Genomic DNA, 25,081 nt, shown 5'->3' on the forward strand with positions numbered 1-25,081 from the left:
CGGCCTCCCATTCTAGACGAAACAATTCTTTGGCCTCTTCAGGGCCATCGGGGGTGGATCCCCTCACCAGAGGCTCGGGAGTGCGTGAGCGATGACATAGGTGATGATAGTGGTTTCAGATCAAGATACAAAACTCCCATGGCCACCAACAATCCTCCATGTGGCCCCACCGGCCATCGGAATCAGCACTCTTGAGGGCAAGAACGCTAAAGGGGGGATACTGTTATGCGCATGCCGCCGGCCTCCGTGTCACCTCAACCAACCATGAATTCTATCATGCTACCCACCGGACTCCGGCCGCTTCCCATTACCTACTAATTTCATTTCACCATTATCATTTCACATCTGTATTTCACATTGTAATACCTAGACCCCGAACTCGGTAGCGAATATTCACACCGGAACCCAATGGAACCCGACTCAGAATTAGCTACCATTAGTATATAAAGCCATGTATATCACTGTAACTACTCAGTTCGAATATCAACTTGGATAAGCCATCTACACTTCATACTCACTCCTCCCTATCTCATCCGTCGGATTCCGCTCCAAAGGATACTCCTGTTCACTTCTCTGACAGAACTCTGTTCTGTCCATCCAGATCCTTGGGCCCCGACTCAAGGGTGACATTGCCAATAGCTTCGTCAATGCCCACGCACTCTGCCAGACTCCGCGCGTGCACTCAAGCCCACTCGATTGGCACGTTCCTAACAGGCACATAGTAAGATAAAGAAAATAGGGGCTCTCAGCACCTCTTGACATTCTGTATTACTTCAGCTACTCTAATCTCTGCTCATGCTCTGTCCACTAGATCTCTGATATGTTCTGGCAGTGCAAGATATCAAAGTCCTTTGCTGATGTCTAATCAGCAGATGTCTGCCATCTGCTGCTCTCTAAGCCACCAGTAGTATCCAGGCAGATTCTTCTGTCACATGGACTCACCAGTTGAGAATATATTCATATCCTCTACTTGGCTCATATGGGTCTACTGTTCCTGATTCAGCAGACTGGTACTTACTCTCTCTGAGGCTATATGCATTGACTCCAAAGATGATCTGACTGATGTTCTGCTCTTAGATCAAGAGGCTTCAGAGTGTGCTGGCTGTAAGACTGGACTTATTCACCTGCCTAGAGTAGAGCCCAGATAGAGCTTCTGATGTATGCCCTTGGTGATAGTCAGCAGTGGAGGTGGCCACATCTCTCATTGGGGGTTGGCTTGTATAGCCATCATCCCCTCATACTGACTCTTTCTTGTCAGAGGTAGCCAGTCAGATAATAAGAGGAGGGGATTCAAATCCTCCTCTTTCATTTTGTACACTTTCAGATTCTGGAGATTGGATGATATAATTTGTGCTGCTGATGTCTGTGGGTTCTGAGGCTGATGGCTAGATGATGATGCTCTCCCAACTCAGGAGTGTGAGATACTAGTTGGAGGGCTTGACAAAGAAAATCCACTCTTTATTGGTTCTGCCACTCCTCCAGTTCTCTCCTTCTTCTTCATTTCCTTGGTAATCATATGATATGATATCTGATAATTTCTGTTACTGCAATAAACAGGCAAGTGCCTGCAATGGAGGTGGCAATAATATTTCTGAGTATGAGTTTTATATGCTAGTCCTAGGCAAAGTGCTGCCAAACTAGGGCATGTGAAGTCTTGAGCTAATTGTTAGGCTTCCACTAACACTCACAAATTTCTAGCAATGCTTCCACCAGAGTCCAATTCTAGATGCTGAGTCTGAGTCTGATTTTGATATAAAGTATGATGAGGATGATGAGATAAGCTATAAGGATTTCACAGAGAGGGTTGAAGGGCTGTGGCTAGTAGATATAGTCTGCTATTGTGGCAAGAGTATTTGCACCAAATAGTCAGAGAGTGTAGTAGGTGTATTAAACCTTAGCTCAAGACTGAGATACATCAGTATGTACTACTGTCTTATATACTGTCTGAAGAACTCTATGCCCTATAGATGACTATTGTCTGCTTTCCATGGCCTCTGCTCATTGTCTGGGATAACAATGACTATGCTCTTGCTTTTGTTTATTATTGTTGCTCTGCTATACCATTGCTATGGTGAGTTTTCCATATACAGTTGACTATCTCACACTGCATGATGTCAAAATGCATAATTCTGACTTTGCATATGAATTGGGCTGGAACACAGTTGGGGAGCAGGGAAATGGGCTAGAAATGCATATTGCATAATGCATATGGTTCTAGTCAGGAATATGCATTGTCAGATCAAAAATTATAGTAAGCTGATATGACATTATGCATATATTAGAACAATAAAGAACATAATTTGTTTGTATGGACTATGACAAACATAAAAAAAATTATTGTAAAGCAACACAGCCTATATCTCTATAAACATGCCTCCTGAACCAACACAAAAACTGCATGCTAAACCTGAAAATCCATATGAGCATACAAAACAGAAGGAGAAAGTCCCAATATACACATCATCAGCTCAGCCTCCAAAGCAGATCTCCTGCCCACACCTCACAACAGAAGACTGGCTCATAGTATTCAAACATGTTGATAACCATCCTTCCCATTAACATGCTGACATTGTGGCACATTTCACAAACTGAAAGGAAGGTGCACTGCTCTTTACCCAATCAACTCTTTCATGGAAACTGGCATCTCATACAAAAATTGAACAGCATGCAAATGAGAACCCTAATGCACTATCATCCAAAAAGTCTTGTATTGTCACCCAACCTGATGTGGAGCATGCTGTTGCATCCTGGTATCAGAACATGCAGCTCTGAGATGAGACTGTGACTGATGCAATGCTGATAGAGAAGTGAAATTGAATTGAAAATTTGATGAATATTCCAGAGAATCAGTGTTTGAAAGGAGAGGGATGGTTGAGGTCATTCTGCAAGGCATGGAAGATTCAGGAGGTTCAGCGGCATGGAGAAGCAGGCTCAGTGGATATGATGGCAGTGGAAAAAGAATGTGTGCATTTTCACAGTATTATAGTGAAATATGCAATGCAGGACAGATGAAATATTGATGAATCTGGTCTTGTCATCTTTGCCATCCCAGATTGTACCTTGGCATCTGGTCCTATGAGTGGATGAAAACAGGACAAGTTCCACATCACCATGTGTTTTGCTGTGAATGCAGATGGGAGTGAGCAGATGCCAGTTGTTTTCATTGGCAAGTCAAAGCAACCATGGTGTTTCAAGAAAAAGAGTCCAACAGCAATGGGATTCTATTATTGGAATAACAAGAAGACCTGGATGATGAGTGAAATATTTATGGAGTGGATGAAGATGTTTGATTTAAAGATGAAGAGAGAGAGGTGGCAGGTTCTGCTGACCTTGGACAACTTTCAAGGGCATTCCATCACTTATACACCCCATAACACAAAGCTGGAGTTCTTTGAGCCTAATATGACTCCATATGTTCAGCTGCTAGATGCTGGTATTATCTGCTGCTTCAAGGCATATTATTGGAATGCCATGTGTATCCATGCACTTGATCTCGATGATCTTGGAGAGTCTGAGATTTTCAAGCTTGATCTTCTTGAAGCTATGACTATCACTCATGATGCTTGGGCAAATGTCAGCAGTGAAATGATAGCAAACTGCTGGAAACACACTGGTATAATGCCTGACAATGCACCTGAGTCACAGTCTACCACACCATTCAATGATTTCCAAGATGCCTCACTCCTCAAGTCTGCATGGAACCTTGTTTATGACTTTGCCTCAACAGACAAATACATGCTTTCAGGGATCGAACAGGCATTGCAGAATCTGCTTGGAAACCAATATGCTGATGCTGACTGGTGTCCTGCTCTTATGGCTGTTATGAATGCAGAGAACAATGTTGGTAAAGCACTGGAGGCAGTCAATCAGTTGGCTTCTTTGTCACAGTCAAAAATGAACACACCTCCCACTCAAATTGCCCCCATTCAACAGCTCCAGACAGCAGAGATAATGTTGAAGGATCATCTTGTCGAATTGAAACAATGAAATCACATGTTTGGTCCTATTCCAACCATTGAAGAAATGGTTAACTCTATTGCAGAAGAGTATACTGAAGATCTTGAGGTGATGCCAACAGATGAGGAGATTGTTGCTGCTGTCAAGCATGATATTGCAGTAGAAAATGGGGAAATAACTGTCATTGATGATGATGAGGAGGAAGAAGAGGAAGAGGAGGGTGAGGAAGAACAGACCTTGATAACTACAAGGGAAGGATTTGAGCTTATTCAAAAGCTGGAGGCATTTTGTGTTTCACAAGGTGACCAGGGTGGATTAGTACCACAGCTGAGGAAGTTGAGAGGGGCATTATTCAAGGAGATGCATGGAAAGCTGACCCAAAAGCCACTGACAGCATTTTGGGGCAATGACGACATTGTCACATAAAGTCACATGTCACATCATATGCCATTTTGGTTCTGCATAAATCTATAAATGCATACAGTTTTGGTGTCTCCCGACCATATGCATTGTGAGATAGTCAACTGTACTACAGTTCCTATTGTGTTCCAGATGTGGGACAGTGATAGTTACCACATTGTTTCTTGTCATCTTATTGTGCATCAATGAATAAAGTGTAGCCATGGTGTCATCATGTCTTCATCATCTTTTGTAAGGTTGGCCTGGGGTTGGAATTGGTAAGCATCTGCTTACTAAGCATTGGCAGGTCATGATTTAGAGGCAAAAATTGTGACAAGCATGCTTAGTACCAAATCAAATCCATGTCCATGATTGATCTGACAATAAAAGTGGATGCTCCAGCTAGTACCAAAGCTTCACATGCACAAATTGAATCAAGTGAGTACCTCTGGAGAGAAGAAGCTGCCAAGACCTAAGAGAAGGACTGAGCAAATGCCAAGACTGTATGATTGCTGATGGATCTTGATGATGATGACTCAGAAGATGTAATTGCCCTCAAAATCTCAGAACTCATGAATATCTCAGACAGATATGACTAGTGGGTCCCTGAAAACCATGATGAAGCAATCATCAAACAAGAATCTTGAAGGCCACTCATGGATGAAGAGATTTGTTGCATGGAAGAATGGAATATATGGAAAGTTGCCCTGAGAGAACCATGGATGAAAACAATCAATACCAGATGAGTGTATGACAAGAAGATTGATAGCTTCACTGTGGAATTACTAAGGTGAAAAGTGAGGCTAGTGGTGAAGGGGTTCACTCAGATCAAAGGACTGCACTACTTTGAGTCATTTGTAGCTGTCATGTAGTATGAGTCTCTACACATGTTCTTCACCATCATCACTGCTAAAGAACTTGACTTCTGACTCGTTGACTTCATTGATGCATACCTCAATGCAGAATCCCAGGGAGAGAACTATGTAGACTCGCTCAGCACATCCGGTATCGGGGACTTGTGAGTCATGAAACTTATTATGAAGCAATGCGCCTCATTCAGTGCGTCGGTTAGTCGATAATGACCCTCGGGTGACAGCCAGCGATGGCTCTTTCAAGGTCGACAATGAGACAAGACTCTCGTAGTTGGTTACTAGTACTGTGTATTTTGGTGCGATGGATAGGTAGGATAGTTACGTGTATCACGAGAATCCGGTTCTTATTGTTGGATTGAATATGGGTAGCGGATGTGCCTCCGTGTTGAACACATACTCTGTGCGTGGTCTTCAGGAAAACAGCTCGTAGGAATAGCATGAAATACGCACTATCCAGAGATAATACATTTGCGTCATCAAAAAGCAGATACAAGTACTTCAAGGTCTCGCTCTGGGAAAGATCATCAGCTAAAACTAACTTCCGCAAAAAAGTCACAAACCAGCAAGAACGTTTCCATCTTATCCTCGAGCCGTACAGGAACTTCGTCGACGTTGACAATCGTCGCATATCCGCCAGTCTCAACCTTGCAATACTTTTCGATCGACTGGAAAATTCTCCACCCAAAATCCCGGTACTTCTTGTCGCCCGAGAGTCGGTACGCCAGGAAGAGCGACTCCACCGTTTCAGGGCTGATTATCATTCAGTTCGTGGAACTCCGAAAAGTCCGGCCACGCACCGTAACATGTAACGGGCGTCGTAAGGAGGGAAAGCACCCGGTCTGAGTGACATACAGCAATGAGTGAAACGGGATAAGCCCAACTCAAGGTTCAGCCGCACCTAGCGCCTTTGATGTACCAATCGGAAGGGGCGCCGACTTTCTGATCTATTCCATCGCTAGGTATTCTGAAGTAGACGATCTCTGGTGCCAATCCACTGGGTGAAGTGAGCACCTTTGAGGGGTATGAAAGTAACAAGGCACGTACGTAGCAGTGTCGTGAGTATCCATGCAAGTCTTGATAAGGGCTGCTCCTGATTTCCAGTCTCGTAGCCCCGTAGGAGCGAGTTCCTGTCCTCTCGGAGGTACGGAAATGGTGTCGAAAAGAGCCCCGGCTGTAGTTGCTCCAAGCATAAGAGACCCTCCAATGAAGCAGACCAAATGGTCTTGTTTAGGAGTTAACCGCCAAGAGCTATGACCATCAGACAACGGAAGTGTAGTTGTACACTTCAGAACACGCACATGTCATTATTCCTGTTACGTTCAGGTATCAGCTCTGCGGTGTATAGCATTTTGGTGCTGGCACTCTTTTGGATGAGATACTGGTGAATTCCTTGCACAGTGTTGTCATACATCTGTATAAAATTCAGCGTATATTTCGGTAGTGATCAGAAATGGTACCTCGCGGTAGACATCCTCTGTTCGGTTCTAGAAGAAATCAGGATAAGTAGGCTATACCTGTACAAACTCACAGTTTGGATATATTGCTTTCTGTTGCGGGATCAATGGGGAGAGTATATTTTGGAATGACCCACTTACAGCAAATACTCGTAGTAAGAGTCACCCCTGGATCCCAGACGAATGGCCGATGGGACAAACTGACCCCCTTCCAGACTACGACTCGTTAGTCAAACTGACAACAATGTGTACAGAAAGGAAGGACCTCATGTAGATGGAAGCAAGACCGTGGGGCATTTTCGCAGCCTTGATGACTTTCATTACCTGATCGTCAACTCCGCATTATACTTCACATCTATAGCGATCATCACTCACGTTTTCGACTTTTTCCCAATATATGTCATTGTCAGTTAGGAAGCTTAAGTAGCGGAACTCTAGCTGTAATGTTGATATCTCCGCGGTGCTGACGAGCAGAGGGAGTTCCGAGTCTGGAATACCTTTGTGTTCCATCAGGTTTATCATTGGAAGGGGTAAACCAGTGGCTGTGTCGAACGCAGGCAGAAGGCGGTTGGCCAGGTCGACGGCGTGCTCAAGATAGAGGGGATCTTCACCGGATATGTGGTAAGCCGAGAGAAGCCCACCGAGAACACGTATGGTTGTCTGTGGATTATCTATCAGCTCCTGCGCAGCAGGTTGCATAATGGAAACATAATTGACCTCGAAAGTGCTGAAGCTTCCATTCTTTTCAAACGACAGCTTGTCTGCCACCCAGGTTCGCGCACGAGCATAATCATCGTCGAGACCCATGATCAGCATAGTGTCAATGGAATCTATGACAGTGTATCCAATTCCGCCGGTGTCCGTCAGGTTGGATCCATTCCGACTGATGGGATGATATTCGTCAGACCCCATGGCATCCCTCTCTATGGTCGCGTCAGCGGTGCACATATACGTCAGACGACGAGAAACGAACCATAGGCTCTCCATGCGTACTGCGAGAACGTGAATAAAATCCGCAGTAAGAGACGATGAACCCACTTTGAATGCCTCCACTACTGCGTCTCTTTTCGGTATGTCTGCACTCCTATTGGCGACCCGCACACGAATGCCAGCTCTGTACGAGGGTTGCCATGGATCTTCTCCTAGCCATGAATTGACAAGCTGAGTAACAGGACTGGGATTCTTCGGTATTTTGTGAGGAGAGATATAGCATAATAAGGAACCCATGCGCACAAGGTATATGAATGTCCCGAATGCAATGAGAAAGGGTATCCAGATAATCTTGGCATATTTTTGAACGGACGAGAAATCTACGTTCAGGTCATTGCTACTCTGAGTAAGAGTTCAGCAGGACATAAAGGATACGAGACGAAGAAGACGAACGGGTTCATGTTGAGTATGCTTGGCAGCCGGTTTCGAAGACGCCTTTTTCCTTTTCCTTGGCCCTGGGTCGGACATGAAGTTATTACAAACAAGAAAAGAGGTGAAATCATGATGCGCTTGCCACGTTTGCCGAGCCGTTCTTAAATAAACAAAGAAAGCACCTCTCTCTCTGCTCTTGTCCCTTTTCTCCTCGTTAGGCCTCAATGAGGCTTGTTTCTCTCCTCATCGTCGCATCATGGCTTGGGACGACTCTTGGGATACAGGAATCCGATGCCGGCATCATTGACTGGCACAAACTACTTGTCGGTGTACCTCTGGTGGATTCAACCTCGGCTGCGCCTATATTTCACCGCGTTGGAGGCAAGAACACGAAGAGCGTCATACTTACAGCAACCAAGCAGAATGTATTGGCTGCTTTGAATCCTGTCGACGGTTCAGTAGGTACGTGTTGACCGTGTCGTTGCGGTGGAAGGCTGACGAATACTTCAATGAAGCCTGGCGACATGTATTCGAGCCAGAAGATACAGTCGTAACATTTGAGAAGCAAGATACCAGTGCGTTCCTAAAGAGAGTCAACTACCTCTCCTTGACACAATTCTTATCTAGCTGTTGCGTCTCTTTCTGGGCCTGGAGGCGCGACTCTACGATCTTTTGACATTTTGAGTGGCCTTCTCTTGTTAGAAAAGCGTCTACATCCTCCGGAAACGAGTTTACCCTTGGAGCCTGGCCATACAGGATCAAGCATTGTTTTCACAGCTGATTCGGATATCATTGCCTTGACCAATGGACACATGGTTCAATTCATCACCAAGTCGGGGAACATACGCTGGACATGGACGTTGGAAGACCAAAGGTATGGTGTAATATTTAAGTACTGTCTGGTTACCAACCCCATCGGTTCCACTTGTAGTTCCCTTGTCATATACACCCACGTCATTGCCACCTCCACTGCCATATATGCTGTCGGGTTGGCTAAATCATATTCTTCCTACATTCTGCATGTCGCAGCCCTCTCACCCGAGTCCGGACAGCTTCTCTCAACGGCCCATGTAGCATCAAGTGTCACAAATCCTTCCACGGACCTCGCATTGCTAACCAGCAATACCGTTTCGCGGTTAGCATGGCTAGAACAAGGAGCATTGAAGTCTGTTGCACTCTCAGCGTCGTTAAAAGAGAAACCTACGACAATCAAGGGGGCAACCTATAGACGACTTCTCGACGTTGGTTTAAGCAAGCATGGCTACATGGTTGCCATCATGTCTGATGGAGCAGGGCGCGTTTTCAGATTGGAAGAAGATGGATCCGCCTTGAATAATATCTGGGAGTTTGAAGGATCTGTAAGTACATGCAACACACTCTGTCCTTGTTTCTCTCAATCCAACCTAGGCTTATAATTCTCGGCACTCGGAATCTTTGTATGCTGGTGGATTTGACAAGATTGGATATCCATATATTGGGCGCCTCTATTGGTCACATGCATTCAAGGTGAGTCGTCCTCTGTATGATTAACGATGATACATGAGCAATCGTAGTTTGCATCTGCAGAACTCCTGGCGCCACACCTGGCATCCGGAAAAGGGCTAGTGACCGGCTTTTCCTTCCCTTTTGATACCTACAACCACGGGGTCATAACCCATGTGTGTGATTTTTCTCTTCGTCAAAGAAGCCCTTTGATATCAGTTGATGTAGATAACAATGGATGCCGCCAATCCTTCTCCTTTCACTGTTCTTGGACGGTTCTTCTTGACTACGACTACGGGCACAGTTCAACTCTGGCAGCAGGACAAGCTGCAATGGACACGAGAAGAATCCTTGGCTTCTGTTCGCGTAGCCGAATTCGTCGAGTTACCTGAACACATTGTTACCTCGTCTCATGACCGGGATGAGCAATTCTCTGAGCGTGTACGAAGACATATATCCGACGCCCAAAACTTTCCGCGATATTTGCTCAATTTCGTCCGAAGGTTTGCGACTGGCTCGTATGCTTCGGCCTCGTCGTCTGTGGCTGCCAAGGATGGGTCATTATCTCGCGATGCGTTTGGATTCAGACAGATCATTCTCGTCGCTACCGACTTTGGAAAACTTTTTGCTCTCGACTCGAGTAATGGAAATGTTTTATGGAGCCGTATTCTCGGACTTGGATGGGCGGCAGAAGTTGGGGGCAAGCATTTACCCGTCAAGATTTTTGTGACCCGAACGGTGAGCGATGGAGAGTCACCACAAGCCGTTCTGGTTACGCAGAGGCGAGCAAACAACGTGAGTCTGGGCATTTTTATACAGAATGATTCTGACTTGTCTTAGGGTCTTCTGGACACTACGTTATTCCACTTTGACGCCTTGACAGGTCTCGATGCCCGTTCAAACGCAGAGAAAAGCAAGGTCTTGGAAGGAACGGACATACCTGAAGCCATGGTGGACGCCTTTATGCTTCACAAGGACGACACGAGGGTTATTATAGTCTTGGATGAACTACTACAGGTCAGTTTTCTGCGTATTTGTTTTTATCTTGTATCAATGACGTTCTAGGCGCACCTCTACCCTGACACTGATGAATCGAAGAAATTTCTGCTCGAAAATGGCTCCTCGCTTCACTTTCCGCTTCAAATGAACGTTCCAGATGGGCGCCAAGTTGTTGGACACCATTTAGCCGAAGTTCCATCGCTGAGCGGTTATCTTCTGGCAAGACCGACCTGGACGCTCTCACTGGCACATGGAGAGACCATCCAGTCTTTGGTTCCGGCTGCTCGAGGGCCAGTAGCGTCTATTGGTAAAGTACTGGGGAACCGGACGACACTGTACAAGTATCTGAATCCGCGGACATTTGTGGTCTTGACTGACGCTGTTGCTTCCGAGCTTCCGGGTTGTGGACTGTATGTCGTTGATGCAGCCAAGGGCACGATAATTTACCAAGTTTCTCTTCCCGCCAACGTCGGGAAGTGTGATATCAGGGCGACATTGACAGAAAACTGGCTGATTTATCATTACTACGATGAAGACTTTAGCGGCGTCGGACAAGCTAAAGGGTACAGAATGGTGACTGTTGAGCTGTACGAAGGTTCGCGGGCAGACGACAAGACACAAAGGTAAAAAAAAAAAGCTTGCCATTGATTATTTAAAGCCCAAACTGACATTTGCAGTTCCGAGTTGTGTGCGTATTCCAAAGACAACAGTGCCATAAGGGTGTTTGAACAGTCGTACGTGTTCCCGCATGGGATCTCTGCGATCGGGACGACGACTACCAAATTCGGGATCTCGAGCAAAGATGCTATTGGTGAGTGGTCGAGAGGGCCGGAGATGAAAAAAAGGATTGGCGATGACTTCGTTTTTAGTTGCGACGACGAACAACAAGGTTCAGTCGTTCTCGCGGCGACTTCTTAATCCGCGAAGGCCGAGTCAAAAACCGAGTTCTGAAGAAGCAGAAGAGCAGCTTGTGCAGTATGATCCTGTTCTGCCGGATGATCCACGACGGGTGCTATCGCATACGTACGAGGTATGGGTGGTTCTCTTCTTGTTTACGTTGCTGTTAAGCCGCGTTCTTATTATACAAACAGGTTGCCAAAATCAGACGCATCATTACCTCTCCGGCGCTGTTGGAGTCTACGTGTTTGGTATTTGTGTACGGACTGGACATGTTTTTGAGCCGAGTCGCGCCGTCGAAAACGTTTGACGTGCTGGACGAGAATTTCAACAAGGCGCAACTTGTGTTTACCGTTCTTGGATTAGCGGCAGCGATTGGGATCACGAAGCCCATTGTGCGGAACAAGAAGCTGAGGGAAAAGTGGTATCAGTGATAATCAATCTGATTGTACTCCGGCAATCTGATGTTCCGGTTCAAATGATATGACATAAAAAGAGGCACCGGCCTTGCTCCGATCGAGGACCATTGTTTTTGATCGAATCTAACAAGCACATGCTATTTGTTCCAAGATAGAGATATCTGTGATACATAAAAGTATATATATACGACGATTGCAATCCAGAGTTTTCAAAAAAAAAAGGGCAAAAAAAAGGGGTGGGGAAGATTAAGTCTGATACATTTACGCGTTTCCCAAGAATCACAATGTTCCAACCGACAGTCCGGCCAAGTCCAAGATAAATTAATGGATATACTAGATGACGACGGTGAGAGGGTGAATTAAAAAGAGTCGGCAGATTGGGCTCACACGAGATTAGAGTACGATATTTTCAAGGCTACTTTTGCGGCTTGCGCCGAATGCTGCAAGGGACTTTGTTTCTTCGCCGTCCATGCGCCAGATATTGTTAGTGGGGAGACTTATGCGCTCCTCGTATTCGTCAAAGCTGAGATCTGCAGAAGAGGTTGAGACGGGGGAGAGCATGGGGCTCTGGACGATATCCTGGAGGAAGGACGGGAGCAGGGGTGCAGGAGCATGGAGCTCGCGATGACCAGAAGTCTGGTAGATGGGATATGTATTGTACTGGGTGCCGAGTTCAAACTGGCTGTGGGAGCGATGAACGTGGCCACGCGAGTGTTGTGGCGGTGAGGTATTGATGAACGGTCGGTGGGCCTGGGGGGGAGTGAGTGAATGAGAGCGGACAGGGATAGGGTCGTGTGTCTGTGCGAGAACAGAAGTGAGAAGGGCGATTCGCTCGGCCTGGACGGCTGCAGAAATGGAATCGCCATTTCCTTCGGCGTCTGTCGAAAAAAGTTAAAAGACGGGGTGAGGTCCATAGAGTTATTCGAACGCACAGGGAAGACACGTCTGGCAAACTTTTCTGCGTCTCCAGTTGAGATAGTTGCATTTTTGACAAATCCAATCGCCGGGTTGCTGGGACGAGTGAGGTAAATAAAAGGACGAAGGGATCGGAAGGAGGGACTTACGTGAGAGATGGGTCCTCGGTTCCCGGTGTTCAGGATGGGTGGCTGCTGGCCGGGTGGTGAGGCAAAGTGCAAGGGGGACTGGGAATTTGAAACTTACTGGAATGCCTACGAGAGCGCTGGGTCGGATCTGACCTTGCTCTGGAAAGGGTTCATTGTCAGGCCAGTACATGATGCACGGGGACAGAGGGTCGCTGGAGATATTTTGGACCTTGCCACCGACGGCAAAGGCGCGTCCAGAGGGTGTGAGCAAGGGATGTACAGACTTTGCGGGCGCTGGAGACGGTGGAAAGGCTGGAGACTGGGGCGAATAAGCTGGGGACACTGGTGGCGGTGGCTGGAAGCGAGGAGAAGGCAATGTCGGGGTCGGCGGGGGCAGAGGTGCTTGGTAGAGCGGGGCTGGGCTGGAGCGAGGGCAGCCACAGCCGATACAAGCCAAGTTGCGTCTGTTGGAGAGCATTATTGGCAGTCAGAAAGAGCTGCGGATATGAAATGACTGACCCAAAATTATGTGCGGCACATTTCGGGGTACTGCAGCTGTGAAATACAATTGGAATATGGCAAACGGAAAAAGAGAGTAGCTCACATCCAATCGCCAAGTCTGAAGCTGGTACGTGGATTGGGTGGGTTGGAAGAAAGGGTATAGTCATTGGGCACATATTCAAGCATGGCTGATGGTGGTGGTGGTGGTGGTGGCGGGACGAGCGCCTAAAGAAGGGGTGAGAAGGGTCTCGAGGATATCACGTAAATGGTAGGTTACCTGGGTCTTGAAATGGAATCTGCGGAGCTTGTTGAATGGCTCGAGGTCGACGTCGAGGGCCGGCACAGCGCTCGACAACGACAACGCTCGACATGCCTACCCAACAATTTAAATAACTGTGGCGCTATCACGTGGCGACGCGCTCACCTCTTCGTGTGACTTGAACACTGCCCACACGCTGTCCCCATCCCGCAGTGTCCACATTGAAACTGGCATCACCTCCGCCGATTCTGGCGGGTGTGCAAACTGGAAAACCAGCTATGTAAGTTAAACAGCAGCGAAAGGAACAAAACAAAGGCAACTCACGCTGACGACTCTGGAGCGAGTAGCAAGGAAAAGCTGGAGGCAGCACCCGTTGGAAGAGGAAGGCATGCGAAGGGATTGGCATGCATCCTACTCTTACTCTTACTATATATCCCATTTCCCATTTCCCAGCCATCTTGCCAATTTGAATCCCTGCCCTCACAAATTAAGGTTACCCGTTATGTAAGCGACAGTTGCGACACTGCGAATCGTAGAAGTTTGAAAAAAAAAAAAAATATGTGCATATATATAATTTATTCAATTTATTCAGATCCGCGTTTCAGTGGCTCGCCACTGTCAACCAACACCGGCTCCCGTCGAGCTGCCCGCAAATGTCCATATATCGCCTGTTGAAGCTTCACCCCCACGATCCGGCTCACCCGACCTGCCTTGACCAGATACTGAGCATAGTTTCGCCACGCAACCGCCCCAGTTTCCTTCTCTGTCTTCACCGATCGTCCAACGCTCAGCGTGCTGATACTTCCAACAATGAACAGCCCCCTCTTCGCCCGCGTAAGCCCAACATTCAGCCGTCCTCGGTCGGCAAGAAATCCGATATGTCCTCCCGCATTGTTCCGTACAGTAGAAAATATGATAATCTCCTTCTCCCGCCCCTCGAATCCGTCCACCGTCTTGATCTCAATGCTCCCAATCTGCATCGCCCGGTGCTCACCCAGAACAAGCGAAAATCGCTGCTTGTATCGTGTATTCACATTGAACAACCGTGTCAGCAACGATATCTGCGCCGCGTATGGTGCAATAATCCCAATATCGTCCCCTGACAGTTCCTGTATCACCTTTTCAGTTCCTTTTTATTTAAAATATAAATCACCCCCGAAACATACCGGATTCGTCAGTAGCAGGTCCTCAACAACACTCGCCACAATGTGAGCCTCGTTCCAGTTCACCCGACTCCGATCCTTGCTCGACTCTGCCCCTGCATGATCAAGAAAAACAACAGACGGTCTCTGCCCATTCCTGTCCTTTTGCAGATGCTGCGAATTCGGAGGAGCAAGCCGCGACAATATGTTCCCCCCAGTATCGACCGTCCCGTCCAGCAGACTCGTCCCATAAAACTCTAGCGCCGGAAACGCAGAAATTGCCGGATGCATCCGATACTGGATATCCAGCATGATCGACGGAATCATCCCCTCGACGATGAGCCGTTCAAACAAACTCATATCTAATTTCATCGACTTGCCCAATCGACTCACGATTACCGGCGGGAGTTGTTTGTGATCTCCAATCAGTGCAACATGCCTAGACTGCAACACCCTCCATCAGCAGCGTTTCAGAAAAAAAAAATTCGTTACTCACTCCTTTCATAAGAGGAACCAACGACGCTGGTTCCGTGGACATGGACGCCTCGTCTAGAAACACTACAGGAAAGTCCGTCGCCTCGAGGACGCGAGATGCGGCAGTCAGACATGTCGTACAGATCTGGGACGCTCGTAAGAAACAAAACATTCACAAAAAAAATCCCATCCAATCCACGTACCACATCAGCGTTACCCAGCACATCCTTGGTCATCTGTTGCGTCAGCGCATACAACTTGCCCTTCAATGTCTGGATCCGCTCCTCATTTTTAGCGATCGCCTTTAGCATTCCATCAAGCCGCTGTACGAGGTCCGTCCGTCCATCGTTGACCTTTTGCGCCACTTCCTTGGCCCGGAGCTGTGTTTCCTTGACCTCGTCTTCCAGCATCTTGATGTCTTCCGAGACTTTCTCCGCCCGAGAATACAGAGGATGATTCTGCATCTTATACTCGAAAGTATACGATTCGATCGCAGATCGCGTCTTGCCGCCAAACGCAACCCGGATAGGATTGACTCCAGCAGCGACAAACCCTTCGACGAGGTTATCCACAGCGACGTTGGTGTACGTACACACCAGAATAGGTTGCGGGGTCTCGAAATGGACCTGTAATATACTCAGATCGTATGAATACATACACCGTAAAAACCATTACCTTGAGCAGTTTAATCGTTTCGATAATTGTCTTTGTCTTGCCTGTCCCAGGAGGCTAGTACCCGTCAGTAGAGGGAACCAACACGACAAGCGACCCACCCCTTGCACCAAACTAAAGCGCTCTCCAATCATCTGCGCCATAGCCCTGACCTGCGTCGCATTCAAACCATCAATAACCGGATCACCCTCTACAACCACAGGATTCGGCCGCATATACCTCTTCGCCCAGCTATATATGAACTGATCATCCTTGAACATCCCGCCCGTGTCAACATTCTCTTCTATATCTCCTCCGTCATACCCACGCAGTATCACATCCCTCAAATGCGTCCCATTGAGTATCTCCTCTCGATCAGTCGCCATCACCGCTTCCTGCGACTTGACATGCCGATGCAGGTGGCCGATAGCTTCACGCATACGATTATGCACAAGCGACGAGTGGCCCACGTCCAGCCGCCAGGCGCCCTCAAGCTCGGGATCATCAAACACCGCGTCATCAGGAAAGGACACCTTGAGCTGCAACGGTGTACGTGAAATGAGCGAGCCTTTCGCGGGAACGGTATCCAGCGGAGCAATACGAGATACGAGAACCTGTGTACCGCTCCTAATTTTTTTTTTTTTTTTTTTGAAAAAAAAGCAATTAGTTTTGCCCATGTCAACGAGAGAGGTAAACTACTCACTCGAACCGGTTCTCAGGCAACTCTACGCCAGGCCCACGCGTAAACGTCGCCGTCCGTCTCCCAAAGTGTTTCTCCTCGAGCCAAAAGGCAGTCATATCCGTAAGGCAATACCCCTCCTCGGTAAGCCGCTCCGTGGACCAGGTAGACAGCCGCTGGTGAAGGACTGCCTCTTCCGCCGCGATCTCTTGGTCGAGGAGACTGTTGAAACTAAGAGAACAGAGTCAGCGACATACGCCGCGTCCAGAGGAAAGAGATACGCACTTCTCGCTATACCTGAGGACTGTATGATAATACGGTTCATGCTCTAGCAGGCTCGTCATCTGAGGCGGTATCCGTCTCTTGTGTTTTCGTTGCTTGGCAACCTTCTCCCTCGATATGGCGCGTAGCCGCCAATCAAACCGCGGTCGTATAGGCTTTGGATCTTCCCTGGGGGGCGGCTCAGGCTCAGGGTGCTTGTAGCTCGCCAGGAAATCCTCCGTCTCCACAAGCACCTTTGCCTGAGAATGGTATAACGCCCGTCGCGAACATGACGGCCTGCTGCAAAAATCGCGAAGCCTTAGATGGACAGGACTGAGTGGAGCCTTTTGTCGGTGGGAAGAAGTGGAAACTAGGACTCTTTCGGTGGATATGGTTGCATTTCTGAGGATACGAACGAGAGCCAGTGCGAACGAGTGAAAATGAAGGAAAAGAATGAAATGATAGAGCGAGGTCAAAGATTTTTTCTCAGCCCTATTAGGCCTATTACTCTTCGGACCGTAAGTCACTCTTATGTCTCCTGTCACGTCACGGGTATTCTTTTCTTTTTTTTTTTTCTTTTTTCCAATGCGACCGCCAAGCGTAATCCGTATTGAAACCCGTAACGTCTCTTCCTCACCGTACGGCCGTACCCACGTCTGGAAACGACGCCAACCCGTCCTTCCGAACCCTGTCGTCCCAAAATTTCCGCAGCGGGTCATCCGCTCGGACGGGAGCTCTTTCACGCACTGGACCACCTCTCCGCGATCCCTCCTCCGTCTTACGCGGGACGTGACGAACAACCCGGTATGGAATACGGGTCTCTGGGCTGACGAAGGTGCGATGGAAGACGAGGCGAATGCGCAAGGGAGGCTGGGTCGGTTCAACCGACGGTTTGACGGTGTGGGAGGTGCAGGCAGTGATATTGACTGGATGGCTGGGTCGGACAGTGAGTCATCTTCGGGAGAGCTGGTGGATCCGAGCGAATATATGATAAAGGCGAAAAAGACAAAGAAGAAGGGAGGGTCTTAGAGCGCATTCGATTCATTAACAGTACAACTTGACGTTTCTTTCTACGTTAAATAACGTCCCACAGTGAAACCGCTTTCACTTTCACTACTACCCTTCATCGACCATCTCATCAGCCAAATACATTGCCAGTTCGAGCTTAATTCTAGCTAGGCCGTCCTTCGGTCCCGCTCGCTCTCCTATATAGCCAAATAAACGTAGAAACGGAGATGAAATATAATGCGCCCAGGTTAGATACATGAGATAAGTTATGTAGAGTACAGAACTGAGGTTGAGTAATGTCGCTTGACTCTGTACAATGTCATCCTCCGGCCTTGCCAAGCAGCCCATACCCGCTCCCCTGCGGACCATGCAGCTTGCTATAGCACCTACCACAAAGCGGTGTCCCGTCGTGGTCTCGTAACCGCGTAGAGTCGAGAAGCGTATTGCACTCCATGCATCGCAGACAAGCCTTGTGATACGTCTTGCCCACCGCTTTGACCTAGTCCGAGTAAACACCCGTCATAACGGAACGAGTTCCCGCTTACCTGCTCCGCAAAATAAACGAGTCCGTTGCATTTGGGACACCTCGGTGTCGTCGAAGCCCCTCCCCACTTCTTTCCTGTCGTCTGAGGTGAAACCGTACCCAAAGCGGCGCCATACCGAGTACCCGTCGAGGTCTGGATCAGTGGCTTTGCGATGCGGTTAATCGCATCCAGAGTATTGTTCCGCTCAACCGTTGAAGCAAGGGTCGGCGAACCAGAAGACAAATCGTTGAGTGTATCCTTCTCTTCCTCTTGTTCTTCATGCCCCTTGGTATCCGGTAGTTCCGCGTTGCTCCGTGTTGGAGATGCAGCATAAGGGAGGTTGGCTTGCCGCAGATCCCGGGTGCCAAAGTTCTGTACATGGCACGATTTGCTAGATGGTGTCGGTGTCAGTTTTTTGAAGCGCATATGAACGCGTACCAGTAGGGCTGCAAGATTGAATGAGATCAACACAACAACGGAAACACGAGGCGCACCTCTTGGTCGTGTTCGAGCAAGGTATACGAGTCGAGTCGCTTCTTGCAGGTCGAGCATTTGAGACAGGGCTGCAAGACATTGAACACGATGATGGTCATTAGACTTGAAAGGCTACCTTGTGATAAAGCTACGGAAATGATTAGCGTGCTGTGGGGTAGTGGGGAATAGACTCGCCTTGCGGCCGGGGCCCATGACCTAGACGGGTGTAAATGATAGATAAATAGAAATAACACTGGCGACGGACCTGCTCAGCGGCATATACGACCTTTTCGCAGCGAGGACATACTGGGGTGCCGCCAAATGGATGCATGGGAGTTGGGAGTCAAGTGAAGCTGTGCCGGAAGCGGTGGCGGAGTTTGAATACACGTGGTGAAAAAAATGACGGGCAAGGGATAGGTTGACCTTCTTAACTTTGCAGCGTCCCATCACCCATCACCCATCTCCCATCTTCATCTTCCTATTTCCTTTTATTTCCCTGTTAAAAATGTCTGACGATGAGCATCACAACCAAACCTTCGAGCAGGTCCGTACTTGCTCTCCGTTATCAACAAGATCCCTCACATCAGTTGTTTCTCTTCGTTCTTTGTTTTTGCTTTTTTCTTCCTCTTCCAGGCCAGCGCCGGTGCGTCCTTGACGTATCCCATGCAATGCTCCGCCCTCCGCAAAAATGGATTTGTCGTCATCAAAAGTAAGCTCCTAATCCATTTTGATCGATTACCACCGTCGTCTGACCTTCTCAAGACCGCCCTTGCAAGATCGTCGAAATGTCCACCTCCAAGACTGGCAAGCACGGACACGCCAAGGTTCATCTTGTCGCCATCGATGTCCGTGTTTGCTCTTTGCATCGTCCTTGCCGTCGTCGTACTGATCGATGACCACAGATCTTCACCAACAAAAAGTTGGAAGATATCTGTCCCTCCACCCATAACATGGATGTCCCTAATGTCCAGCGTAACGAGTACCAGCTCGTATGTCTATTTTACCTCCCCATCCTCGCTGTACTCATTTTTCCCACCCTAGGTCAACATTGACGAGGGTTTCCTCAACCTCATGACTCAGGACGGTACCCCCAAGGACGATGTCAAAGTCCCTGAAGGTGACCTCGGTGGCCAGATCAGCAAAGACTTTGACGATGGCAAGGACTTGCTCGTCACCATCATCTCTGCCATGGGTGAGGAGCAGGCTATTTCCTACAAGGAGGCCCCCAAGGGCTTGTAGCCGGCCGTATGTATCTTATCTCATGCTCCAGCACTTGTTTTCACTTTCTCTTCCATTCCAGTGCCGCCGGCTCTTCCCTTCTTGCCCTCCTCTAACCTCTCGGAGTGTGATATGGTGTCGTTTGCACTTATAGTTATCCCTCGTTTGCGTCCAACATTCTTCATTGTAACGATGGTGTAGATCAGCAGTTATTGCAATTTTGTGACAAGTAATCCTAACGATTGAACTGGCTCTGTCATTTGACGAGCTACAAGAGATGTCGTCAGGTCTGGCCGCATACAACACCATATCGGTAATCCATCCATCCTTTTGCACTTCTCAGTTTCTTGGTATCCGCGCAGTAGGCGTATGCAACTCGGACCGTTGACCGCTTAGATTAGGAGTCCCGTTGCTCGGCCTGTACGTTTCCATCACTACTTATTATGATGCTTTGCTTTATCCCAGACAGCGAACCTCAGAGCTGCGATCACTTGTACCATGACTGAGTGCGCACCAGGGCTCACTGTAGCAAGTAGCCATTTAATTCATTGCTGATGCTTGCCCCAAAGTTGTGCCCATGATCTATTTTCCATCGCTACCTAACATCTTAATATACACATTTTCTCCGCGGCAACGCACTGCGAGGCATCCAAACAACTTTGTCCAGAGGGAGGGTTTCAAATTCGACTTTTGGGACCGAGAAGGGTTTGGGACTTGCTTTCAGTAGATCGACCTCAGGCGGCACCGTCCTGGGGAGCCGATGATGCCATACATGAGCAGTGTCGCCGAGCTCCGCTGAAAAGAGGTGAAGCGTCGGTGTTGAGTCGAATTGATGTACCAGACTTTAATCTCTGGCTCGAAGTCGAATATCCCGTCAGCGTATTTCCGTACTTCCTCGGCAGGAAGAAACTCCAGAATCACCGGCATCTTGTTTTTATCCAGCTGGCAGAGATGCGGGTTTTATTGAAACAGATAGTCGTGCATGATCTTGGGACTAACGATTCGACCCATTTGTAGCTGGTTATCTCGGTATCGGTGAGCAAGGGTAAGAGGTTCAGAAAAGAACATATAACCCTCCCCTATGAATGTACTAGCTAGACACCAGGTCATCAGAGCATGCATCAGTCGACGGAGAGGCAGCTAGAAAGAGATATGACGCCCAGATGCAAGAGTAGGGGTTGATAGTACAATGAAGATCGGAGGTGTATATGCTTGATAATCTGGGCATCTGTCTCTGAAGGGTGATCCTCCAGTCGCTCAAGGTACGCCAACTAAATTGCGCCGTCACCACAAAAGATATTATTCATTAATTCAGCTGCCAGCTGGAAAAGAAACTTTTCCGCTCCTGTCGCCCCAACAGATGGGTAAAGCTTTTGGCCATCTTCAACAAGAAATATAACTTTCATATACTTTGCTCTTATAATTAAAAAGAGGAGCATTGAGTACACGATCGGAGACCCCTGCTTACTGTTATTTGAAACTCAAATATTCCGATCAAGTTATTAGTACCGAGCAGTGAGTGACCGGTTTCCCACCACTGCCTCCCCACCATCATGGCAGCTCATCTCAAGAAATCCGTCTGGTTCATACCAAACATTTCTAGTTCTATCACCGCGTCTGATATCCTGCGCGCATTTCATCAAGTATCTGAAACTGGATGGGATATCGACGTCACGGTCAAGCCATACAGAAAGCGTGGCGGCGGCGCCAATGACCCTCTGACTGGTTTTTTCGCGCGCGTCAGGTTCAAGTTCTCTAGTGCTGGCTTGAGTGCGTACATCATAATTTGTGTAGACTCCCCTACTTACTCTCATTGGTCATGCATTAGCCGAAAAGGCGCTTGTGACTATGCACCAGCAAATCTCTATACCCGGTTCTGACTTTTTGGTGGCATTTTCTCTCCACCCAGAGAGCGCCCCGTTTCCCCCACAAGGTGGAATTCCCCGGCTAGTGAAAGGTCTTCCTCAGGGGTACACGGCCGGTCGACTCTATGATCTTTTGCGACCAAAAACCTCTGTAGCGTCTATTCGTGTCCACGTTGATTTTACGTCAGTGTGGTTTAACAAAGAAGAGGACATCGTTGAGTCAGTACTGTTAGAAAACGGCTGCAAGCTCACGTTCCACGCATATGAACCTTTAACGTTGTTCTGTGCCGTGCGTGTACTTTCCATTTAATGTAGTCCAATAACTGGATTCTGAGTTCTAGGGCTTGGCGCGGGGAACTGACATGGCGATGCTTAGAAATGCATTCCTAGATGTTTGTGCTTCTTACTAACAATGAATTGTGGCCCTACTGACGCTTTCTACAGTGTGAAGGTATTAAAGAGTAAGCCAAGTTATCCCAAAGTCCTGATCACCTATTCTCACGAATGGATGTCGCCAGCATAAGCATCCCTCGGCAGAACAGAGGCTCGGCATTCGCATTTGTGTCTTTCAACACCGCTGATCAGGGTAAGTCCTTCTTTCTCTCTGTGCCTCGATGTTAAATGGGTATCCTGTCCCTTATGTTAGCTTTTATCGCAAAGAAAAAGGTGCACGGAACAACCGTCAACTCTCGGAGGATCAGTGTACAATACAGGGAGCACAAGAGGGCACCTGTCAAAGAACAGAAGGCCGAGAGTGTATGCGTCTATTTCGTGTCGTGTTTATCACAGTCGTTTATGACGGACAACAAATAGCCGGACGAAGCCAAAGAAACAGAGCTTCTTCCCTCTTCTGAGGTGCCTAAAGCAGAGGTTCAGCAGACCCAGACGACATCGGACGATTGCAGTCGGATAAAGCACATAGTGGTCGATGGCAAAGTCTCCGATCAGTGGATTGAGATATGGAAGAATGAAGCCGAAAGTTCAAAGGCCGAGCTCGTAAAAACGCGCGGACGAGTTGTTGTGCTAGAAGAGCAGTTGCAGCTGTTAAAGGAAGGAAGAGATAAAAAACTTGCCGACATTCAACGCTTGAACGAGCAAAACACCAAGTTGAAGAAGGATCTGGACGTGCAAATGAAGGCAGAAGATAGGGAGAAGTTGCAAGTGGAGATCAACGATCTGAAACGTAGACTGGAGCTGTCAGAATCGCGAAGGAAGATACTCGAAATGCAAGCCGACGCGCCGATGTGGCAGGAAGCGAAGAAGAAGCGGGAGGCGGCGGAGAGGAAGGTAGAGGCGGAGAGGAAGAGGAAGGCAGAGCTGGAGGAGTCGAAAAGAAAAATGAGGGAGATACAAGAGACGGAGGCCCGCCGAAAGAAAGAAGAAGAAGCCGCAAAGAAGAGGGAGAAAGAGAAAAAGGAACGGGAAGAAAGGGAAGAGCAGGAGAGGAGACAGGGAAAAGCGCGCAAGGAGCAGGAATGGCGGGAGGCAACAGTCAAGGAACGCGCCCGGTTGAAGATGATGGCTAACAACCTCTGGGGACTTGGCAAGTGGTCCGATAGACGCGCTCTCGACCGTGTCCAGATGCTTATGGACGAGTTTGAGAACATCAAGTTTTCAGAGAGTCAGCCTGCGACATTTGAGGTTATTCCGTGGCCTGTACTGCACGACCCGCTGCAACTCAAGGTGGGGCAGGTTGATTGGGCTGGGGTGGAGGCCTTTTTTGTGACAGCGAGGGCCGAGTTGGAGGTAGCCGAATACAAGAAGATGGTCGAGAGGCTGCATAAGATGTTTCATCCGGATAGGTGGCGGGCGAGGGCAATTTTGAAGACGGTGTTCGACGAATTTCTCCGTCATGCATTGGAGGAAGCAGGGAATACTGTATCGCAGGCGATGACGCCATTGTGGAGGGCTTCGAAAGCGCTTTGAGGTGGTCTTCTAAGAGTATATTTTATCTATCTGCATCATCTTCGAAGGGATTTCTGGCACTTGTACTACTAGTTGTATCTTATGGTATATGAGCAGGCGAACTGTTGACAGTCAATTATCATCAGGCGATTCAAGAATGCTCCTTAGGGTCATATGGAAGGCTTTTTCCAAAAAAAAAAGACGAGCTGCAGAAAGGTAACGATGCTAGACGGAGGTACGGAGAGTCACGGATAACGTCGACAAAAGTACGTGGCCGTGGCGGCACCAACAGTTACCGGCAACAACGTACAATTGCATAAGCAGGTGTCTGATAGAGCCAGTTGTGAACAATCACAAATTACAAATGCAATGTGGATTCTCAGATGCAGTGAAAGGACCACATGAGTGAAGTTCCCTGGGATACGGACACGCTGAGATGGCACGTGATCGTATCAGCCTTGCGATAGCCACAAATAATCTTCTATCGCCGAGTATCATTGGCACATGGCATCCATCTCGTACCGAGATTCCATTCGATGGATACCCGATGAGGCCAGCGAACCCACCGATACCATCGTCTTGTCTTCTCTGAAAAGCAACGTCTTCGTGGACGTAAGATTCATAAAGGGTACGAAGGATCTCGACTGGGCGTTTGCTGGATATCGATCTGCATGTGAGTAACATGGCATAACCAAATGCAATGAAATTGACCTGTGCAGTGGGCCCAAATGCGACTCAATTCGTTCATCTTATCGATTCTCGCACATTGGTAAGCCTCCGAAGGTGATCCTGGCTCGTTGCTTCCTCACATTTGCTCGTAGGATGCCCTCAGCGTTGATGACCAGGGAACCAACAGCACGTTGCCCGACGGTAGGACATTAGAAATTGGGGAAATGGTGAACCCTGCGACGGGAAAGACGACGGCATACGAAGAAATCTGGCGAGAAGAAACGAGCGACCAATTTCTGTTTGCCAAGAACTACGAAGGTACGACATGGCGGGCGAGAGTCGGACGATGGCAAGTGGCCCTTGGACGTAGCGTAGACGGTGAATTCTGGGCATGGCAGGCAGAGAAGGACAAGAACGGGGCGTGGTTGGTAAAGAATGGTACAGAAAACGCAAGGCAGCATATCGACTTGCTGCCAGACGACATGATGGTGCTCGACAAGAACTGGATCATAATTTAGGCTCTTATTTGTTCGAACCAAATAAATCGCCTATATAAGCACCGATTTT

At 48.1% G+C, this 25,081-nt stretch overlaps 9 protein-coding genes across 9 annotated transcripts; 5 read left to right on the forward strand and 4 right to left on the reverse strand.

The window, feature by feature from the left end:
- Window positions 1-5,555: 5,555 nt before the first annotated feature.
- On the reverse strand, window positions 5,556-7,832 carry BT62DRAFT_980326 (glycoside hydrolase family 47 protein; the record flags this gene model as incomplete). Its single annotated transcript, XM_043189500.1, is given in 16 exon segments — window positions 5,556-5,626; window positions 5,679-5,739; window positions 5,789-5,978; window positions 6,026-6,067; window positions 6,127-6,222; window positions 6,273-6,476; window positions 6,527-6,639; window positions 6,686-6,712; window positions 6,757-6,775; window positions 6,824-6,898; window positions 6,948-7,006; window positions 7,058-7,342; window positions 7,400-7,605; window positions 7,656-7,674; window positions 7,721-7,766; window positions 7,786-7,832. 16 exon segments carry the CDS (start codon window positions 7,830-7,832, stop codon window positions 5,556-5,558), a joined length of 1,560 nt encoding a protein of 519 aa, XP_043040797.1.
- A 357-nt stretch (window positions 7,833-8,189) lies between these two features.
- On the forward strand, window positions 8,190-12,045 carry BT62DRAFT_993569 (DUF1620-domain-containing protein). The gene is made up of 12 exons (XM_043190415.1): window positions 8,190-8,506; window positions 8,560-8,619; window positions 8,672-8,918; window positions 8,976-9,402; window positions 9,452-9,550; window positions 9,598-9,702; window positions 9,755-10,321; window positions 10,367-10,543; window positions 10,592-11,148; window positions 11,203-11,336; window positions 11,395-11,555; window positions 11,617-12,045. The coding sequence occupies exons 1-12, from the start codon at window positions 8,269-8,271 to the stop codon at window positions 11,854-11,856; spliced, it is 3,012 nt and encodes a 1,003-aa protein (XP_043040798.1). The 5' UTR covers window positions 8,190-8,268; the 3' UTR covers window positions 11,857-12,045.
- On the reverse strand, window positions 11,956-14,065 carry BT62DRAFT_931141 (uncharacterized protein). Its single transcript, XM_043186071.1, has 10 exons — window positions 13,969-14,065; window positions 13,810-13,908; window positions 13,663-13,758; window positions 13,489-13,610; window positions 13,404-13,439; window positions 13,003-13,348; window positions 12,906-12,950; window positions 12,774-12,852; window positions 12,229-12,719; window positions 11,956-12,174 (listed from the first exon to the last, which is right to left on the reverse strand). The coding sequence occupies exons 2-9, from the start codon at window positions 13,864-13,866 to the stop codon at window positions 12,235-12,237; spliced, it is 1,266 nt and encodes a 421-aa protein (XP_043040799.1). The 5' UTR covers window positions 13,867-13,908; window positions 13,969-14,065; the 3' UTR covers window positions 11,956-12,174; window positions 12,229-12,234.
- A 122-nt stretch (window positions 14,066-14,187) lies between these two features.
- BT62DRAFT_967234 (P-loop containing nucleoside triphosphate hydrolase protein) lies at window positions 14,188-17,336 on the reverse strand. The gene is made up of 8 exons (XM_043188854.1): window positions 16,876-17,336; window positions 16,615-16,821; window positions 16,034-16,538; window positions 15,936-15,989; window positions 15,464-15,886; window positions 15,283-15,405; window positions 14,811-15,230; window positions 14,188-14,753 (listed from the first exon to the last, which is right to left on the reverse strand). Exons 1-8 carry the CDS (start codon window positions 16,932-16,934, stop codon window positions 14,229-14,231), a joined length of 2,316 nt encoding a protein of 771 aa, XP_043040800.1. The 5' UTR covers window positions 16,935-17,336; the 3' UTR covers window positions 14,188-14,228.
- A 72-nt stretch (window positions 17,337-17,408) lies between these two features.
- Window positions 17,409-18,108, forward strand: BT62DRAFT_931142 (uncharacterized protein). Its single transcript, XM_043186072.1, has one exon. It carries the CDS (start codon window positions 17,437-17,439, stop codon window positions 17,878-17,880), a length of 444 nt encoding a protein of 147 aa, XP_043040801.1. The 5' UTR covers window positions 17,409-17,436; the 3' UTR covers window positions 17,881-18,108.
- On the reverse strand, window positions 18,071-19,188 carry BT62DRAFT_986600 (uncharacterized protein; the record flags this gene model as incomplete). The annotated part of the gene is made up of 7 exons (XM_043190010.1): window positions 18,071-18,358; window positions 18,405-18,774; window positions 18,822-18,829; window positions 18,878-18,946; window positions 18,994-19,005; window positions 19,053-19,073; window positions 19,123-19,188. 7 exons carry the CDS (start codon window positions 19,186-19,188, stop codon window positions 18,179-18,181), a joined length of 726 nt encoding a protein of 241 aa, XP_043040802.1. The 3' UTR covers window positions 18,071-18,178.
- Window positions 19,189-19,362: 174 nt separating this feature from the next.
- Window positions 19,363-20,096, forward strand: BT62DRAFT_919217 (eukaryotic translation initiation factor 5A-2; the record flags this gene model as incomplete). The annotated part of the gene is made up of 5 exons (XM_043184140.1): window positions 19,363-19,401; window positions 19,491-19,566; window positions 19,620-19,702; window positions 19,760-19,846; window positions 19,899-20,096. The coding sequence occupies 5 exons, from the start codon at window positions 19,363-19,365 to the stop codon at window positions 20,094-20,096; spliced, it is 483 nt and encodes a 160-aa protein (XP_043040803.1).
- Window positions 20,097-21,599: 1,503 nt separating this feature from the next.
- Window positions 21,600-24,005, forward strand: BT62DRAFT_967246 (uncharacterized protein). Its single transcript, XM_043188855.1, has 7 exons — window positions 21,600-21,845; window positions 21,904-22,229; window positions 22,282-22,332; window positions 22,385-22,401; window positions 22,459-22,526; window positions 22,587-22,696; window positions 22,754-24,005. The coding sequence occupies exons 1-7, from the start codon at window positions 21,629-21,631 to the stop codon at window positions 23,864-23,866; spliced, it is 1,902 nt and encodes a 633-aa protein (XP_043040804.1). The 5' UTR covers window positions 21,600-21,628; the 3' UTR covers window positions 23,867-24,005.
- Window positions 24,006-24,349: 344 nt separating this feature from the next.
- On the forward strand, window positions 24,350-25,079 carry BT62DRAFT_993574 (uncharacterized protein; the record flags this gene model as incomplete). Its single annotated transcript, XM_043190416.1, has 3 exons — window positions 24,350-24,518; window positions 24,565-24,614; window positions 24,667-25,079. 3 exons carry the CDS (start codon window positions 24,350-24,352, stop codon window positions 25,030-25,032), a joined length of 585 nt encoding a protein of 194 aa, XP_043040805.1. The 3' UTR covers window positions 25,033-25,079.
- Between the last annotated feature and the right edge of the window lie 2 nt (window positions 25,080-25,081).

The sequence above is a fragment of the Guyanagaster necrorhizus genome (assembly GCF_019112545.1).
Source record: "Guyanagaster necrorhizus MCA 3950 unplaced genomic scaffold BT62scaffold_10, whole genome shotgun sequence".
Lineage (NCBI taxonomy): Eukaryota > Fungi > Basidiomycota > Agaricomycetes > Agaricales > Physalacriaceae > Guyanagaster > Guyanagaster necrorhizus.

Excerpts from the sequence above, each read along its gene's own strand:
- BT62DRAFT_993569 (XM_043190415.1), top strand. The coding sequence starts at position 8,269 with ATGAGGCTTGTTTCTCTCCTCATCGTCGCATCATGGCTTGGGACGACT. Across the intron at positions 9,551-9,597 it reads ATTGGTCACATGCATTCAAG|TTTGCATCTGCAGAACTCCT; the intron begins GTGAGTCGTCCT and ends GAGCAATCGTAG. Across the intron at positions 11,149-11,202 it reads GCAGACGACAAGACACAAAG|TTCCGAGTTGTGTGCGTATT; the intron begins GTAAAAAAAAAA and ends TGACATTTGCAG.
- BT62DRAFT_931141 (XM_043186071.1), bottom strand. The coding sequence starts at position 13,866 with ATGTGGACACTGCGGGATGGGGACAGCGTGTGGGCAGTGTTCAAGTCA. Across the intron at positions 13,759-13,809 it reads TGTTCAAGTCACACGAAGAG|GCATGTCGAGCGTTGTCGTT; the intron begins GTGAGCGCGTCG and ends ATTGTTGGGTAG. Across the intron at positions 12,951-13,002 it reads GCGCTCTCGTAGGCATTCCA|CAGCCACCCATCCTGAACAC; the intron begins GTAAGTTTCAAA and ends CCACCCGGCCAG.
- BT62DRAFT_967234 (XM_043188854.1), bottom strand. The coding sequence starts at position 16,934 with ATGACGAGCCTGCTAGAGCATGAACCGTATTATCATACAGTCCTCAGG. Across the intron at positions 16,822-16,875 it reads GTCCTCAGGTATAGCGAGAA|TTTCAACAGTCTCCTCGACC; the intron begins GTGCGTATCTCT and ends CTGTTCTCTTAG. Across the intron at positions 14,754-14,810 it reads ACCTGCTACTGACGAATCCG|GAACTGTCAGGGGACGATAT; the intron begins GTATGTTTCGGG and ends AAGGTGATACAG.
- BT62DRAFT_931142 (XM_043186072.1), top strand. The coding sequence starts at position 17,437 with ATGCGACCGCCAAGCGTAATCCGTATTGAAACCCGTAACGTCTCTTCC.
- BT62DRAFT_967246 (XM_043188855.1), top strand. The coding sequence starts at position 21,629 with ATGGCAGCTCATCTCAAGAAATCCGTCTGGTTCATACCAAACATTTCT. Across the intron at positions 22,230-22,281 it reads CTTTAACGTTGTTCTGTGCC|GGCTTGGCGCGGGGAACTGA; the intron begins GTGCGTGTACTT and ends TCTGAGTTCTAG. Across the intron at positions 22,697-22,753 it reads AAGAACAGAAGGCCGAGAGT|CCGGACGAAGCCAAAGAAAC; the intron begins GTATGCGTCTAT and ends GACAACAAATAG.